This window comes from Aplidium turbinatum, chromosome 4 (assembly GCF_918807975.1).
Source record: "Aplidium turbinatum chromosome 4, kaAplTurb1.1, whole genome shotgun sequence".
NCBI classification, from domain to species: Eukaryota; Metazoa; Chordata; class Ascidiacea; order Aplousobranchia; family Polyclinidae; genus Aplidium; species Aplidium turbinatum.
The window spans coordinates 18,421,909-18,440,833 of record NC_137475.1 but is presented as its reverse complement, the minus strand read 5'-3'; the positions used below and the strand labels follow the sequence as shown (position 1 = coordinate 18,440,833).

Here is an 18,925-nt window from a genome sequence, read left to right as displayed (position 1 = left end):
TGTGGCGAATCTGTCGCGGCGAATGTGATGCGGTAGGACGGTGGAGAGCGCTAATTAGCGGCTTGTGGTCTGTGAGGACGGTGAAGGTACGACCTTCTAAAAAATAACGAAAATGTTGTATACCGAGGTAAACGGCTAAAAGTTCACGGTCGAACGTTGAGTAATTGCGTTGTGCAGTAGTTAGACATTTTGAGAAGAACGCTATGGGCCGGGATTGGCCGTGTACGGTTTGTTGCAGTGCGCAACCTATGTGAGTGGCGGATGCATCTACCGCCAGAAAGGTGGGAGCTTCGTGCGCTGGAAATGCGAGAAGACACTCCTTGGATAAGGACGATTTAGCTTGAACAAACGCTGCTTCCGCTTCAGGCGTCCACGTGAGACGTTTACGACTGGCTTTGTCATGTGTGAGCAAAGCATGTAGCGGTCGCAAGGTGTCAGCACAGTTGGGAATGAATTTGGAATAAAAAGCGATCATACCTACAAAACTGCGTAGTTGTTTCATCGTAATTGGTTGAGGAAACGATTGAATTGCGTCTACCTTTTCAGGATTGGGTTGAATACCTTGCGATGAGAGAAAGTGACCTAAAAAGGTGATTTGGGGTACTGCGAATGTGCATTTGTTCTTGTTAAGGGTTAGGCCAAAGTTGGCAAGTCGTGAAAAGACTTCTTGCAGGTGAAATAAATGCTCTTCCTGGGATTTTGAAAAAATGAGTATATCGTCAATGTAGCAAAAAATGAAGGGTAAGTCGCGTAAAACTTCATCCATGAGGCGCTGAAAGGTTTGACTAGAGTTCGATAGGCCCATGGGCATGAAACGGAATTGAATGGAGCCAAGCGGCGAGATGGCAGCGGTTTTGGGAATGTCTTCAGGTGCTACAGGAATTTGATGAAAGCTCTTGAGTAAGTCTAAACTAGAAAAAACGTTGCAGCCATTAATGCGGTTAGCAAAATCGTGAAGGAAGGGAAGTGAGTAGCGGTCCGGTTGAGTTTGGAGGTTAAGTTTGCGATAATCAACCGTGATGCGATGGGACATACCGTCCTTTTTTTTAACCATGTGTATGGGTGAAGCGTAAGGCGAATTAGAATACTCAATTACACCCAGATCAAAAAGAGTATTCAGTTCCTTGGACAATGTGTCGAGCATTTCTGGGGACATGCGCCGTTTGGGTGAGCGGACTGGTGGCCCTGAGGTGATAATGTGATGTTGTACGTGGTGAGAAATAGATTTAGTGAAGGACGATTGATCAAAAACGTCAGCGAATGAGTCGAGGAGAGAATCAATGGAAGATGGCGCAGGAAGTGTACTAGAGATGTTATGAGAGGCAGGTTTATGTAGTGACGCCGTAGAACTGTGATTAGTATCGCGACTTGCATGAATGGGCTTTGCTGAAGGCAATTTACTGGGACACATATTAACATTGGTGGAAGAGCGAGCGTCGTTTGAACATGTAGGATGCTTATCAGGTGGTAGAATTAATTTACGCTTGGGGATGTCAAGTGAAATTTTGAAATGTTCAAGAAAATCCATTCCTAGAATGGGATGAAGAACATCCGCGATGAGGAAACGCCATGAAAATGATTTGTCGAACCCTAGAGAGAGATGCAGTTTAGTGTAGCCAAAGGTGGGGACTTTGGTATTGTTGATAGCATATAGATGGGACGTACTACGTTGAGAAGGTGCATGTTGCACGGGAAAACTGGAATAAGGACTACCTGTGTCGATAAGCCATTTAAGCTGAGTAACAGAATCGTAAATGTAAAAAGGTTGAGGCGATGAAGGATATAACTGTGTGGATAGCCCCGCTGTAAGTCCTATTGACGAGGCAGCGGGGCGGCGCCGTTTTTTGGTGGACCGGAGAATGCGCAAGGAGGGGAGCAGTTGCGTGCCTGGTGTCCAAACCTGTGATGGTAATAACAGATAGGTGGGGGGGTGAAGCGTGTGCTGTTATCGGTGCGACGATGAGGGTTGAAGGGCGGCATGGCTTGAGGATAAGAACGTGGGCGCGAGGGTGATTGTGGACCATGACTTCGCGTTGGAAGAGGTGCAGATTGCTGATCGGGCAGCGACATGAAGGTTTCGAGAGAATGCGTAAGTGAAGAGATTTTTTGTTCTAAGAGCTGATTGATTAGAGACTGAGAAGAATGATCGTAGGATGTGAGAGGGTCATGTTGTGAAGTGGAGGCGTCTAAAATGTTGTTGGCTTGAAGGGCCAGGGTGTCAAGATCTAGATGCGTGGAGGCAGCTAAAATGGGTCGTATTTGTGACGGCATGCGCTCCAGGAATAAATTTTTTAGAATGGCATTAGCCGTGGGATTGTGAGCATTGTCATGGCCCAGCAGCTTACGCATCTCATTTAGGAGGACAGTAGGTCTTTTGTCACCTAGAGTGCATTTGTGGAAGAGGGTGGATAGACGCGCGGAAAAGCTCTGCTGATTGGCTGAGATGAGAGCCTGTTTGAGTGTAGAATAAGGCTGATGGGTGTGTTGACCGGTGAGGATGGCGTGGTCAACATCACGCAATTGAGCATAGGATAAAGTATTTAGAACAAGATCGAACTGGATCCGTTCATTGTTGAGGTTGTGCGACCTAAATAGAGATTCGCACATGCTGAACCAGAGGGGCACATTCTCCGTCCAGAATTCAGGAAGTTTAATATTGACAGGGGAATAGTAGGTAGGCGTAGAAGTGGAGCCTATTGTAGTGATATCGTGTGGCGCAGTTGCGGAGGAGCGCATGGGTGTGGTGAAGGTTGCGTCTGCGTGGGACGTCATAATGGGGGTGGTGGAGGCTGTACTATCTAAAGTGTAAAAGGAATTGTTGGAATGCATTGGTATTTGAGAGTTTGAAAAATGATTGGTGGAATGTGTGGCCGCAGCGCAAGCGGGAGTGGAATGTTGAGTTACCGGTATGTCAGTAAGAACTGAAACGAATCGAGGCATAGTGGAGAGATTGGTAAAAAGTATAGCTGGCAACTGCCTGTAAGGTACAGTGGGTAATGGTTGATTACAAAAAGTGTTAAAAAAAAAAGATTGTTTATGCAGTGGTTTCTATAGCAACAGTAAAGATAAGGTACCGTACCGTAGAAAAAAATGGAAGTTGTAAACGATGCATAAAGACTACCGTAGATAATTACATAAAGTTAAAAATTTTAGCATGCAGTGGTTTGTATGGCAATCACAAGGTTAAGGTACCGTAGAAATAGAAGTTAGAAGCTATGCATGTAGACTACAGGAGATAATTTCAGAAAATTAAAAAAATTTTTGCATGCAGTGGTTTTTATGGCAACCACAAGATTAAGGTACCGTAGAAATAGAAGTTAGAAACTATGCATGTAAACTACAGGAGATAATTTCAGAAAGTTAAAAAAATTTTATGCGGTGGTTTGTATGGCAACCACAAGGATAAGGTACCGTAGAAATAGAAGTTAGAAACTATGCATGTAGCCTACAGTTAGAGATAATTTCAGAAAGTTAAAAAAATTTTATGCGGTGGTTTGTATGGCAACCACAAGGATAAGGTATCTAGGAATATAAGTTAGAAACTATGCATGTAGACTACACTTAGAGATAATTTCAGAAAGTTAAAAAAATATTTGAAAAAAACGTGGTACATTACCAGGTGGCGTGGATGCCTTTGTTGCAGGTCGTGAGTTCTCAAGATGTACTCGGGGTCACCATTGTAACAGAAGTGGCTAAAGCAGATGTGGCTAAGCTAACATTCTGTATACGTGGACAAAGCACTACTGTTGCTTCTCAAAAGGGTTTCTTTATTGATTACCCAGCGTGCAAGAGGATGTCATCAGATAGCCGAGACAACGACGTGCTACACCAAGTTGTGTCAATTTAAAAAGGACGAATATTGCCATGCTAGCGTGTTTTATGCAAGAATCGAGTGTTGCCAGGCGCATTGGAAATGAATTAATAAAACTTGAAACAGTTGAATTATGCTAATAATATTAAAACTTGAAAGTAGACCAAACAGCAGAATTATGATAACTGCACTGCAGATATGGCTGATGACGAATACGAGACAGCAGTCGGTACAAGTGTTCCTCAACCTTTTGTGGTTCACGACCCCTTTTAGGTGATTAATACAGCCTGCGAACCCCTTCCTGCTAGGTTTTCTATAGATATACAAATTAGCACAAAAATACATTGCAATAACATTTAATTTCAAAGAATTGGTGAATGTCACAACTTTTAATGCGACGGTTTACTCTGCAACTGCTTGGCCAACTTCGAAGTTAGTGGTTGAGTGCTTGATAACGCCAATCTCATATCATCTTCAACTTTCCTTCGATTTCTTGCCTTCGTTTTGATATGGACAAGAGCAGAAAAAACACTTTTGCAGAAGTATGTTGTGGCATCTCTTTTTTTGAGCTCAGAGAAATATCATTCTACTTGAACAAATGATAAACTGGCCTACAACTGAGCTACCCGTTCCCTTTCGTGACAGTGTAACCAATCAGTCACTTGCTACGACATTAATGTATACTAAAGTAGTTGCTGCAAAAAATTTTCATTTATCTGGACATTTGTGCGATTTCGAAATTTTTTTATGAATATCTTTGCGACCCTCTTGGGGGTCGCGACTCCCAGCTTGAGAAACGCTGAACTACAGTATTGCACACTGCACAGATTGTTCCGTTTATATTAAAACCAGTTTAACACCATCTTTCTGATTTATCTTTAAGTCATGAACACAGAATAGGTTACATAACCACATTATCACCATAAAAACAATTATTCAGCCAAATATGGTAGCCTAACGCAAAACTAAAATAAAAGTTTGCAAGGGAAGGTACCATTTTTGCAGTCCAGAACATTATATCGAAGTAGGGGAGATTGGGGCTAGTCGGAAAGATTTTTTTTAAAGTGCAATTTAAAACAATCGGTGTATAACCTGACAACTTGAAGTGGCTTAAGTTATCATCTATGGTGTCCTCTATCACACAACCAAAAATAAGTATTGAGTTAATTCAGCTTTTATTGAAAATTTAAAATAAACAAACATACTATTGATTTTCGTCAGTTTAATCGTTCGTCAGAAAAACGTCAGTTTAATGCCCACTAATGAACTGGATACTCTTTTTTTAACCAACAAACATTTACATGGGGTTGTAAGCAAATATGTTTACCTGCTTTAAAATCAAAATGCAATGAATTCTACACCTAATCATCGTAAAACCATTTTTTAATAAACCCATTGTTAAAACTTGTGATGCCGTATATATAACACTTTCCAAGTTATTAAAATATATTATAAAAAAAACAAAAAAAAAACAAATACATTGGAGCTTATACTAGTCTACTTATTATCATACCACGACGATATACTCGTATCGTACTACATAGTCATACCGTTATCAAATCATTTTCCAACTAAACCCAGCCACTATTTTCCAACTAGCCCCATTAGCATATGACAAACTATTTTCCTAAAATATTCAAGCATGGCGCATTGGACTCAAATTTGTTTATGTCTTAGTGTTGTTGAACACCTACAGCTGACACACACCAAAAAACTTCTGCCTATCTTCAACGATATCGACGCATAAGATGTTTTTTAATACGCCAAAAATTTTACTTCGAAAGTAAGAAAATAGAAAATTGTCAGCCAAACAGGAATACCTTGACTCAACAAATCGAAACTAACATGGATTATGTGTTTTTATAAACTACTTCACATGTTGGCAGTAAATATTTAAAAAAGTTATCGAGAGTTAAAAAAATGATCATTTTTCAACTAACCCCGCCTTCCAACTAACCCCACTTTCCCCTATAGGGCAAGGGCAGGTTAGTTGATACAGAAGGTTAGTTGATGCACCACTAAAAACGGATTTCAGAAAACGGATTTTGTACAAATACCGCCACCAACTGGTGAAGAATAATGATTGAGTGGTGACATGATGATTTCGCTGTTATCCAATTTCAAGTTTGTGAAATAATGCGAAATTTTCAAAAATTAAGTTTTTTTGTAAATTCTTTTAAATTTACAATTCAGTTAATTCTTGAGTGTTTGAAAAACGGTAAAAGATTAACTTATTGGCGACAGGCAGTATATAGGTGTATGGTATCATTGCATAAATCAAATCATTTTTAACCGACTTAGTTAGATTGATGGCAAACACATTTTTGATAAAAGTAAGGAAAAGGTTAGTTGATACATTTTAGCCCAGGCTAGTTGATACACTGTAGCCTATCAACTAACCTGCATTCATACATTCAGTAACCTGCAATATTTCAACCATATTTTCAGGTAAAATAGGCCTAGGCCTACATGTGAAACTCTGTAAATTGGTTTGGAATTAGTTGTTGAACTTTTGAGCTGTGTGTAAATGAAGCTGCAGAACCTGTGAACTTGACAACATCACAAAATTAATAAGGCCTCTTTGACAACATGCCCCAGTTTTATAAAAGAAAAACTGATCGATGCAGTGGCGTAGCCAGGAATTTTGAAAAGAAGGGGTTTTGACGGCCGGCGGGCGAAGCCCGACAGCGTCTTTGCCAAAGGCGACACCCAGTGGCGGGGGTCTGGGGGGCTACTCCCAGAAAATTTGAAAAAATTACTTTGAATTTGGTGCATTTTGAGAGCATTTTCAACAAAAATGTGGGTATAAATATTCCTGTAAAATGGTGCTGTCCGGTGGCATAGCAAAAAGATAAGATCATGTTTTCTTGGGCATTTTTTGGTAATAAAGCTGTCTCTATGTTTTCTTGTTAATTTCTGGCTGAGATATTTGAATGTTTGGTATTGGCAAAACTCGCTCTTTTGATGCAGTTTCGTTTTAAAATTAGGCAAACTTAGTTTTAGAGACATAGAGACTGAAAGCATCATTCTCAATATCGTGACGTCACACGAGTGCCAAAGGGGGTTGTAACCCCCCCCCCCCCTGGCTACGCCACTGGATGCTACAGATCAACTGAAGACTCTCTTACTGTAGCCTACGTTGTACGTAAACCCTGGTTGTCATAGGAATTGACAATTATGTCAATTTCCAAATCTGTATAACAGGTTGGCGTTAGGAAGAACATCCGGATGTAAAATATCTTTATCACATTTTACACTAGATAACACTATAAGACTGCAACACTGTCGTGGATTTTGGTTAACCCTGACCTGGTAATATGGTTCTACTATCTACACTACAGTAGTTTGAGTATAAATTTCAAAAGTAGCCTATAAAGTATATTATATTCTCAGTATAAATGAGGCGTACTTTGATCGTATCAACTAGAAGTTCTATGTATCAACTAACCTCATAGGTGTATCAACTAATCTTCTTGGAAGGTTAGTTGATACAAACCGGAGATGTATATTTGAATGAGTCTGAACTGATAACCAGTGACATCAAACAGACTAAACTTGGGGGAAAGTTAGCCCAACAAACGAAGTTTCTTTAGCACCATAAATGATGTTTCTATATCCAACAGTTTTAGTAAAATCTCACTAAATGTGAAAATTGTATCAACTAACCTGCCTTTGCCCTATTCGCTCAATAGATAAAGACTTTGAAGTGTAGACAACTAAGTCACACCAAGGCAGACCACTGAGTACTATTTTCCCCTGAATTTGACAGAAGTAGTTGTGTGTACTTTTCAGTTTTAGTTCAACAACGAAATGGAGACAAAAGTCATCATTAAGAGCTGCCTCTTGGTACACAGTTGTTTCTATATTTAAATTGACACTTCACTTCCAAGAGTCCAAAATTTTTCCCGGTTTCGTACTTGTCAAACACTTTTCCATCTGGGGAAGCTCCAAAAAAATGTAACCCAGGATTGACTATTAGGCCGCTGTCAAAAATCTCTACGTCTCTCGAACTGCATGCTTCTCCTTTGTCAAACCGTGGCGAACAGCTGGAACATGGTGTAGCATTGGTGGTTTAAAAATTGATCTTAAAACGAAAGCCTAGTCTTCCGCTTAATAATTTTTCCAAAATTTGAGGAGGTTAGTTGTCGTTTTCGGCTATTGTGCCATAAAACTTATTGAGACTGACGAAGTTGTTGTCTCCTCAAGAGCATGTAATAACAATAGTAATAATAATAATCATGTTTTTATTTGCGCCCATTGTGATAACATACAGTAGCCTACACTGCGATCACAGATGCGATACAACAGACGACAGGAAGCAGCGAAGCGACAAATGGTCTTCGAGTCAGTTGCTTCCTTTATTTTGGCTTGCCACTAACTGTCTTTGCCGAGACACAGCCGCGTGCTCTGGAGCGGTTTCGAACCCACGTCCTTTCGAACGTCGAGCAGAAGTTCTCACCACTCGGCTACGCAGCTGACGATGTGCTTCCTGTAAGCCCATGTACAAGCTTGTCTTCATTATTTTGATGTTTCAAAAGATAGGAAAATGGTGCATTTGAAGCAGAGCATGCTGCAAAGGCTTCAATTTCGCTTTCAAGCAAGCGACGTTGAAGGTCATTGCATCTGGCATCGAATCTGCGTGATGTGATGATGCTTTTCACCCTCCGTTTGGTCCGGGCGGTCTCCGCTCTTGTAAAGATGTAATTTGTGACTGGTTCTGCAAAAATGGCGTCGCCTCTTGGTTTGTGCCACTGTTGCTCTGTGCTGGTGCAGGATAAAGCTCCTGGGATCATTTTTACATCACAAATGTGAAAATGATGCATCTTGTATAGCAATGCAGTAATGTGACTGCATCTACCACCAAGTCTGCAACACAAAGAAATGCAAATTGATACCAAACAAAAGTTTATGCACGGTAACAGAACAAAGTAGGCTATATATACCATGTAAACAAACGTGGTAGGCCTAGTTTTAGTTATCCATGTTAGTAGCATAAACAGCTTCATATTACTACAGTAGGTAGGCTACATCAACCGCAAATAGGCTTAGCTGTAATATCAAATTACTTATGCTACAAGCAGTAGCAATAATATGGTTAATAAAACAATAATCCTCAAAAGTGTAAATACACTAGTTTGCAACTACATTACAGTTTAATATCACCCATCCAAACTTTTGTAACATTCCTGGGATTGCTGGTTTAGTGCTTCTGACTAAGGGTGGCTGACAAGTGACAACGACACTAGATTGTTGGTATCAGGAAGTACATCTTGTATTACGCCACGTGTGAAGCGATCAAGGCGGATTCAGAAACGTCACGTCATTACATCAGAAGTGTGTTGATTGAAAAGGGAAGAAGATTACCACACCAGTCTGTTTTATAGGCGAAATCAGTTACCCTTGGCGAGTGCTGCCAGACGCAATGCTAAAAATATTAAAACTTGAAGGTAGGCTAAACAGTACAGAATTATGAGAACGTTGGACTGCACCGCAGAATACCGGCTGGTGACCAATATAAGACAGCAGTCGGTACATACGTTGGCCCCAGTCAGAACGACATTGAAACGTAGGAGAGATGTCGTGAATGACGAAAACAAATTAAGTTATGATTGAGGGTTAGAAACTGAAATTGAATACTGGGGCGCAACTGTAAAATCAGCCATGAGAGAAAAAAATATTTACAAGCGTTTTTAGAGAAAAAAATTAAGCATGTATACAAACAGGTAAGCGTCCATGGCTGTCCAATGTCCATGTCCTGCCTCCGAAGAGATAGGACCTGACACCCATGGAAGAAAACCAGAAAGGTAAAAAAATGTATGTAGCCTAACGGTGCGCGCACGGTTGTGCGAGACAGGATGTTCTAAAGTCATACTATTAGTTCGAGTATTTTGATGAGGGAGGACGAGACAGCAGTTGATGTGGAAGTTCGATGATATATGATGAGCACGACAGCAGGTGATAAGCAGTTCAGTTAGTAGTCCATTGATGGATGACGAGCACGACAGCTGTTGAGTTGTGAGTCCGTTGATGTGTGCCGAATATGACACGAAAGAGACCAGCTTGTATAATTGCAAGCTGTGTGACATGCAGCCATTGCATGTCGAAAGTGGCGCAAATAGCGGCACTGGTTTGGTTGACGTTGCGGTGTGCTTCTGACGTGAAGAAGGTTTGAAACGTCGCGGTGTGCTGCTGACGCAGAAAAGGCTTGAATGATCAACGATGCAGCAATTGTACGTTGAAGGTGTGTCGCAGGGAGTAGCGACAGATATGGGGTTGACCATATTGGTTGCGTCGGCAGTGTGCTTCTGACGTGGAGAAGGCTTGAAACGTCACGGTGTGCTTCTGACGCAGAGAAGGCTTGAATGATGAACGATGCAGCAATTGCACGTTGAAGGTGTCGCAGGAAGTAGCGGCAGATATGGGGTTGATCATATTGGTTGCATCGGCGGCTGTGAATAGCCGTATTGAAATCATCTCCGTGGAGGCATCTCGTGTTGAGGTATGTGATGAGGGACTGTTCAACTCAGTGCAAGTCGTGGAGAACATGGGGTGCTGTGGTGCCATGTTGAAGTGGTCTCATCAGTGAGCTTGTCGTGACATCATCGTGGTGCTGTATTGAAGTCCCTTGAAGTCTCGCATCAAGTCTCGCAGCAACCGTGTTGATGGGCACGTCTGAAACAAAATTGATACAAAGTAGCACCCGCTAGAATGTAACACATAAGCAGTATAAGGACACATTACAAAAAAAAAATGGCGATACATGCAGGCACACAAGTTGTTAAATTGACAAGGAATGAGGTGGTCATGGCGGCAAATGCCGGCTGATGATAGGTAGGAAACTAGACATGAAACTATGAGAGTCGTAGTATAGGTACTGAGTAGGCTCAGCACTCATTAAAAAAAAGCGACAAACACAAGCAGAAAAAAAATTGTTGCAATGACGTAGCATGACATGGTCATGGCGGCAAATGCCGGCTGAGATAGGATACATTAAAAAAAACTAGCGATAAATGAGCATACGTAGCATGACGTGGTCATGGCGGCAACTGCCGGCTGATAATGGGTCACTTTTAAAAAAAAGTAGCGACAAATATGAGTACAAAATGTTGTTGCAGTGTCACGTGACTGTAGTTAAACGGGTCAAGTAGCACATACGCTACTGTAGTAAGACGGATGACTACATGACTACGGAATTGAAGAATGGATGCAGTTGTCATGTCTTGCCCAGGACGGTAAATTGCTGTAGAATGGATGCAGTTTTGACGTCTTGCCCAGGACGGTAAACTACTGAATGGATGCAGTTTTGACGTCTTGCCCAGGACGGTGAACTACTGAAGGGATGCAGTTTTGACGTCTTGCCCAGGACGGTGAATTGCTGTAGAAAAAATTGGTTGAGTGGAGGTTAGTCTGTAAACCTGGAAGGTTGTACGATGATGCGTCCACTACGAGTCGCTTTGGGCTGAAAGCGAATGAATGAAAGTTCGCGCACGATGGATACTGATTGGGGGAAAGGTAATTGAGAGAAGGTAGAACAGTTGTCTTTAATATTAGATGCGGACGGTGGACGAGGTGTGTTTGTAGGTGAAAGGGTGACGTCAGGTGGTGCAAGCGGGTAGAATGGTTTAAGTCTATCTATGGATACGGTGGAAATGCGCGAACCGAGGTCTAAAGTGAAAAATTTGTCAGAACGTGATTGAACACGAAAAGGCCCTTGATACGGACGCTGAAGTGGAGATTTTTGTTTGTTTGTTTGTTTGTTTATCTTTATCCTGCATTGCGGGAAAGCGGACTTGAGCGCTATGCATCGGTGTACGCCTTCCGACATACACCTGACCCACGCTGCAGCCGACGGCAATGTCTGTTTCTGGTTGTCTACTTTACTTATGACGTGAATTTGGTACTACCCATTACTCGAAATCGATCACTAGGTAGAGGCAATTATCGTAAAGTTTCTTGCCCAGAGAAACAACAGCAAGTGCGGGTGGCTGGAGTCGAACATGCAGGCTCTCGACTGCGAGCCCAACGCGCTAACCGCTCGGCCACGGCTGCCGACTCGAGATCTAACTGCGTCGTCGCGAATGAAGACATGGGAGCACGAGAATAAGGCATCGTCAATGTGAGTTTGGCGGTTGCGCGTTACGCGGGTAGGAGCATAACGCAACGCGGCCATGAACTTGATGAAGTCATTGACGAGTGGAGTGTGAGATGAAGGTGTGTCATCGGAAGGAGTAAAAAAATGGCCCGGCAGACGGAGTTGTGTGCCAAGGGTCAATTCTGCGGCAGAACAGTCGATTTGTTCTTTCAAAGCAGAGTGCAAGCCTAATAAAACCCATATAAGGTTGGAGACCCAGTCTGCAGAGGTAGTTTGTGCTTTTAAAGCCCATTTAATCACGCGGTTATACTCTTCAACAGCGCCCTGGCATTGAGGATGATAGCTAGTGGAATGTGAGAGCTTAGATCCAAGAAATTGGGCAATATCTTTCCATAGAATGGAAGTGAATTGAGCGCCCCGGTCAGTGGTAATTCGGGCAGGCACGCCGAATCGGCTGACCCAGTGCATGAGAAAAGCGTCTGCGCATGATTTTGCAGTTATATCACGTAATGGAATGGCCTCGACCCAACGAGTGAACCGATTCACAATGGTGAGAATGTAGGAGAAGCCCTGGGAAGATGGCAGCGGGCCAATGAGGTCCAGGTGAATGTGACCGAAACGACCAGCTGGCGGTTGAAACTGCTGTAAGGGTGAGATATTGTGACGAAAGATTTTAGTTTGCTGACAGTGTAAGCAGGTGCGGCACCAGTCGCGAACATCTATTTTAAGCTTAGGCCAAAAAAAGCGGTCAGATACGCTGTGTTTGTTTGATGCCTGGATGAGCCAGAGAGTGGATAATGTCGAATACCTGGCTGCGCATGAGCGGAGGAACATATGGGCGAAAACGGCCGGTAGATGTCTCGCCTAACAAGGAGAGGCCATTCGGGGCAGGTCGAGTGGTCAGATTCAGCGATGAATTGTCATAGAGAGGCGGAAGCGTAGTGTCTTGATTCTGCAGGATAGCCATACGATTATAATCAAGCAACGGAACGTCCTCAAAAATAGCGGCTATGGGAGGGCGGGAGAGACAATCAGCGGTTACGTTGTCTTCACCGGCGAGATACTGAAGATTCTTAGTGAATTGAGCTATGTAAGACATGTGGCGAATCTGTCGCGGCGAATGTGATGCGGTAGGACGGTGGAGAGCGCTGATTAGCGGCTTGTGGTCCGTGAGGACGGTGAAGGTACGACCTTCTAAAAAATAACGAAAATGTTGTATGCCGAGGTAAACGGCTAAAAGTTCACGGTCGAACGTTGCGTAATTGCGTTGTGCAGTAGTTAGACATTTTGAGAAGAACGCTATGGGCCGGAATTGGCCGTGTACGGTTTGTTGCAGTGCGCAACCTATGTGAGTGGCGGATGTATCTACCGCAAGAAAAGTGGGAGCTTCATGTGCGGGAAATGCAAGAAGACACTCCTTGGATAAGGACGATTTTGCTTGAGCAAACGCTGCTTCGGCTTCAGGAGTCCACGTGAGACGTTTGCGACTGGCTTTGTTATGTGTGAGCAAAGCATGTAGCGGTCGCAGAGTGTCAGCACAGTTGGGAATGAATTTGGAATAAAAAGCGATCATACCTACAAAACTGCGTAGTTGTTTCATCGTAATTGGTTGAAGAAACGATTGAATTGCGTCTACCATTTCAGGATTGGGTTGAATACCTTGCGATGAGAGAAAGTGACCTAAAAAGGTGATTTGGGGTACCGCAAATGTGCATTTGTTTTTGTTAAGGGTTAGGCCAAATGTGGCAAGTCGTGAAAAGACTTCTTGCAGGTGAAATAAATGCTCTTCCTGCGATTTTGAAAAAATGAGTATATCGTCAATGTAGCAAAAAATGAAGGGTAAGTCGCGTAAAACTTCATCCATGAGGCGCTGAAAGGTTTGACTAGAGTTCGATAGGCCCATGGGCATAAAACGGAATTGAATGGAGCCAAGCGGCGAGATGGCAGCAGTTTTGGGAATGTCTTCAGGTGCTACAGGAATTTGATGAAAACTCTTGAGTAAGTTTAAACTAGAAAAAACGTTGCAGCCATTAATGCGGTTAGCAAAATCGTGAAGGAAGGGAAGTGAGTAGCGATCCGGTTGAGTTTGGAGGTTAAGTTTGCGATAGTCAACCGTGATGCAATGGGACATTCCGTCCTTTTTTTTAACCATGTGTATGGGTGAAGCGTAAGGCGAATTAGAATACTCAATGACACCAAGATCAAAAAGAGTATTCAGTTCCTTGGACAATGTGTCGAGCATTTCTGGGGACATGCGCCGTTTGGGTGAGCGGACTGGTGGCCCTGAGGTGATAATGTGATGTTGTACGAGGTGAGAAATAGATTTAGTAACGGACGATTGATCAAAAACGTCAGCGAACGAGTCGAGGAGAGAATCAATGGAAGATGGCGCAGGAACTGTACTAGAGATGCTATAAGAGGCAGGTTTATGTGGTGACGTCATAGAAGTTCGATTAATGTTGCGACTTGCATGAATGGACTTTGCTGAAGGCAAGTTACTGGGACATATATTAACATTAGTGTAAGAGCGAGCGTCGTTTGAGCATGTAGGATGCGTATCAGGTGGTAGAATTAATTTACGCTTTGGGATGTCAAGTGAAATTTTGAAATGTTCAAGAAAATCCATTCCTAGAATGGGATGAAGAACATCCGCGATGAGGAAACGCCATGAAAATGATTTTTGGAACCCTAGAGAGAGATACAGTTTAGTGTAGCCAAAGGTGGGGACTTTGGTATTGTTAATGGCATATAGATGGGATGTACTACGTTGAGAAGGCGCATGTTGCACGGGAAAAATGGAATAAGGACTACCTGTGTCAATAAGCCATTTAAGCTGAGTAATAGAATCGTAAATGTAAAAAGGTTGGGGCGATGAAGGATGTAACTCCGTGGATAGCCCCGCTGTGAGTCCTATTGACGCGGAGGCGGGGCGGCGCCGTTTTTTGGTGTACCTGAGAATTGACAAGGTGGGGAGCATTTGCGTGCCTTGTGGCCAAATCTGTGATGGTAATAACAGAGAGGTGGGGTGAAGCGTGCGCTGTGATCTGTGGGACTACGAGGGTTGAAGGGCGGCATAGCCTGGGGATAAGAACGTGGCCGCGAGTGTGGTCGTGGACTATGACTCTGCGTTGGGAAAGGTGCAGAATGCTGATTGGGCGGCGACATGAAGGTACTGAGAGTGTGTGTGAGAGAAGTAATTTTCTGTTCTAAGAGCTGATTAATCAATGCTTGGGAGGAAGGATCGTTAGATCTGAGATTGTCATGTGAAGTGGAGGCGTCTAGAATGTTGTTGGCCTGAAGGGCCAGGGCATCTAGATCTAAATGCGCTGAGGCAGCTAAAATGGGTCGTATGTGGGAAGGCATGCGCTCCAAGAATAAATTTTTAAGAATGGCCTTAGCCGTAATATTGTGAGCATTGTCATAACCAAGCAGCTTACGCATTTCGTTGAGGAGGACGGTAGGTCGTTTATCACCTAGAGTGGATTTATGAAAAAGAGTGGATAATCGTGCGGACAAGCTTTGCTCATTCGCTGTGATAAAAGCTTGTTTTAGGGCAGAATAAGGCTGACGAGTATGTTGATTGGTGATGATGGCGTGGTCAACATCACGTAATTGTGCATAAGATAGGGTATTTAAAACAAGATCGAATTGAATTTGTTCGTTGGTGATGTTGTGAGACCTAAAAAGAGACTCACACGTGCTAAACCAGAGTGGTACATTCTCTGTCCAAAATTCGGGAAGTTTAATATTAAGAGGTGAATAATAGGTAGGCGTATAGAGATGGAACCTACTGTAGTAAGATCATGCAGCGCAGTTACTGAGGAGCGCATTGGCGTGGTGAAGGTGGCGTCTGTATGAAACGTCATGATGGGAGTGGTGGATGCAGTACTATCTAAAGTTAGAAACAATGTGGAATTGTTGGAATGAGTTGCATGAGAGTTTGAAGAGGGCGCAGACGAATACGTAGGCGCAGCGCAGGCGGGAGTGGAATGTTGAGTAATACCACGAGAAACTGTAGGAAATCGATGCATAGTGGGGAGAGTAATGAGGAATAAGGGCGGTAATTACCTGTAGGCTACCGTACTAGCTACTTGCGACAAGTTAAAAAAAATTTATGCAGTGGATTCTATAGCAACTGCAAGGATAAGGTACCATGGAATAGAAGTTATTTATAAGTGGTTGAAAACGATTAATGTAGGCTACAGTAAGCTACTAGGTGATTACTGTACAGATACTTAAAAAAATTTGTATGCAGTGGTTTTGTACCGACTTCTGTCTCGTATTCGTCACCAGCCGGTATTCTGCGGTGCAGTCCAACGTTCTCATAATTCTGTACTGTTTAGCCTACTTTCAAGTTTTAATATTTTTAGCATTGCGTCTGGCAGCACTCGCCAAGGGTGACTGATTTCGCCTATAAAACAGACTGGTGTGGTAATCTTTTTCCTTTTTCGATCAACACACTTCTGATGGAATGACGTAACGTTTCTGAATCCGCCTTGATCGCTTCACACGTGGCGTAATCCAAGATGTACTTCCTGATTTCAACAATCTAGTGTCGTTGTCACATGTCAGCCACCCCAGGAATGTTACAATGGTGCCTCCGAGTAAATTTTCTGAACTCACGACCTGAAACAAAGACATCAACGCCACCTGGTAATGTACCACGTTTTTGCAAAATCTTTTTTAACTTCTGTAATTATCTCCTACTCTAGTCTATATGCATAGTTTCTAACTTCTATTCTCAAGGTACTTTATTCTTGTGGTGGCTATAGAAACTACCGCATGCAAATTTGTTTAAAAATATCTTTAATCATCTAGCAGCCTACTGCAGCCTATATTAATCATTTTTAACCATTTATAACTTCTATTCCTTGGTACCTTATTCTTGTGGTTGCTATAGAAACCACTGCATACAAAAATAATTTTTTTTAAGTATCTGTAATCACTTAGTAGCTTATTGTAGCCTACATTCATCGTTTTTAACCACTTATAAATAACTTCTATTCCATGGTACCTTATCCTTGTGGTTGCTATAGAAACCACTGCATGCAAAACTTTTTTTAAATATCTGTAATGTCAACTAACTACGTCATGATGTCTCACTGCGCTCTGGTCAACTGCCAGCGCAAATATTTCTTTGTTTACATAAGCCACCGCCATCTTGTATGTCATACGCTACCTACCCTAACTGTATTGTTCCATATACCCAACGTATCGTAAGCTACTTTTTCATTTACTGACAATCTGTTACCTTTAAGTCACTGCAAACTCACTAGTCAGCCTACCGATTTTATCTCGGTATGTAACCTACATCACAGCCTCGTACACCGCTTCAGCCTGCGTTTGCCGCTATTTTTCATACAGTAGCTTATGTCCTGGACAAGACGTCAAAACCGCATCCATTTTTGCATTCTACAGTCACTCGTTTAACTACAGTCACGTGACGTTGCAACAACTCTTTATGCTCGTGTTTGTCTTTTTTTTTGATGAGTGCTGAGCCTACTCAGTACCTATACTACGACTCTCATAGTTTCATGTCTAGTTTCCTACCTATCATCAGCCGGCATTTGCCACCATGACCACCTCATTCCTTGTAAATTTAACAACTTGTGTGCCTGCATGTATCGCCATTTTTTTTGTAATGTGTCCTTATACTGCTTATGTGTTACATTCTAGCGGGCGCTACTTTGTATCAATTTTGTTTCAGACGTGCCCATCAACACGGTTGCTGCGAGACTTGATGCGCGACCTCAAGGGCTTTCAATACAGCACCACGATGATGTCACGACAAGCTCACTGATGAGACCACTTCAACATGGCACCACAGCACCCCATGTTCTCCACGACTTGCACTGAGTTGAACAGTCCCTCATTACATACCTCAACATGAGATGCCTCCACGGAGATGATTTCAATACGGCTAATCACAGCCGCCCACGCAACCAGTATGGTCAACCCCATATCTGCCGCTACTTCCTGCGACACACCTTCAACGTGCAATTGCTGCATCGTTCATCATTCAAGCCTTCTCTGCGTCAGAAGCACATCGCGACATTTCAAACCTTCTCCACGTCAACCAAACCAGTGTCGTTATTTGCGCCACTTTCGACATGCAATGGCTGCATGTCACACAGCTTGCAATTATACAAGCTGGCCTCTTTCGTGTCATATTCGGCACACATCAACGGACTCACAACTCAACAGCTGTCGTGCTCGTCATCCATCAATGGATTACTAACTGAACTGCTTATCACCTGCTGTCGTGCTCATCATATATCATCGAACTTCCACATCAACTGCTGTCTCGTCCTCCCTCATCAAAATACTCGAACTAATAGTATGACTTTAGAACATCCTGTCTCGCACAACCGCGCGCGCACCGTTAGGCTACATACATTTTTTTTACCTTTCTGGTTTTCTTCCATGGGTGTCAGGTCCTATCTCTTCGGAGGCAGGGCATGGACAGTCATGGACGCTTACCTGTTTGTATACATGCTTAATTTTTTTCTCTAAAAACGCTTGTAAATATTTTTTTTCTCTCATAGCTGATTTTACATTTGCGCCCCAGTATTCAATTTCAGTTCCTAACACTAAATCATAACTTATTGTTTTCGTCATTCACGACATCTCTCCTACGTTTCAATGTCGTTTTGACTGGGGCCAACGTATGTACCGACTGCTGTCTCGTATTCGTCACCAGCCGGTACTCTGCGGTGCAGTCCAACGTTCTCATAATTCTGTACTGTTTAGCCTACTTTCAAGTTTTAATATTTTTAGCATTGCGTCTGGTAGCACTCGCCAAGGGTGACTGATTTCGCCTATAAAACAGACTGGTGTGGTAATATTTTTCCTTTTTTCAAACAACACACTTCTGATGGAATGACGTGACGTTTCTGAATCCGCCTTGATCGCTTCAACACGTGGCGTAATACAAGATGTACTTCCTGGTCTCAACAATCTAGTGTCACTTGTCAGCCACCCCAGGAATGTTACAGTTTCTATAGCAACCACAAAAGTAAGGT

At 42.7% G+C, this 18,925-nt stretch overlaps 1 protein-coding gene across 1 annotated transcript; it reads right to left on the bottom strand.

The window, feature by feature from the left end:
• Positions 1 to 8,277: 8,277 nt before the first annotated feature.
• LOC145768964 (uncharacterized) lies at positions 8,278 to 18,085 on the bottom strand. Its single transcript, XM_082580567.1, has 7 exons — positions 17,966 to 18,085; positions 17,701 to 17,879; positions 14,855 to 15,582; positions 12,712 to 14,714; positions 11,855 to 12,545; positions 11,227 to 11,476; positions 8,278 to 8,677 (listed from the first exon to the last, which is right to left on the bottom strand). The coding sequence occupies exons 1-7, from the start codon at positions 18,083 to 18,085 to the stop codon at positions 8,278 to 8,280; spliced, it is 4,371 nt and encodes a 1,456-aa protein (XP_082436693.1).
• Between the last annotated feature and the right edge of the window lie 840 nt (positions 18,086 to 18,925).

What these genes read in the sequence shown, in the direction of transcription:
- LOC145768964 (XM_082580567.1), bottom strand. Translation starts at nt 18,085, where the DNA reads ATGTGTGCCGAATATGACACGAAAGAGGCCAGCTTGTATAATTGCAAG. An exon ending in CCCACCTTGTCAATTCTCAG is followed by an intron (nt 14,715 to 14,854) that starts GTACACCAAAAA and finishes TTATTGACACAG; the next exon opens with GTAGTCCTTATTCCATTTTT. An exon ending in CTCCGCTCATGCGCAGCCAG is followed by an intron (nt 12,546 to 12,711) that starts GTATTCGACATT and finishes TCACCCTTACAG; the next exon opens with CAGTTTCAACCGCCAGCTGG.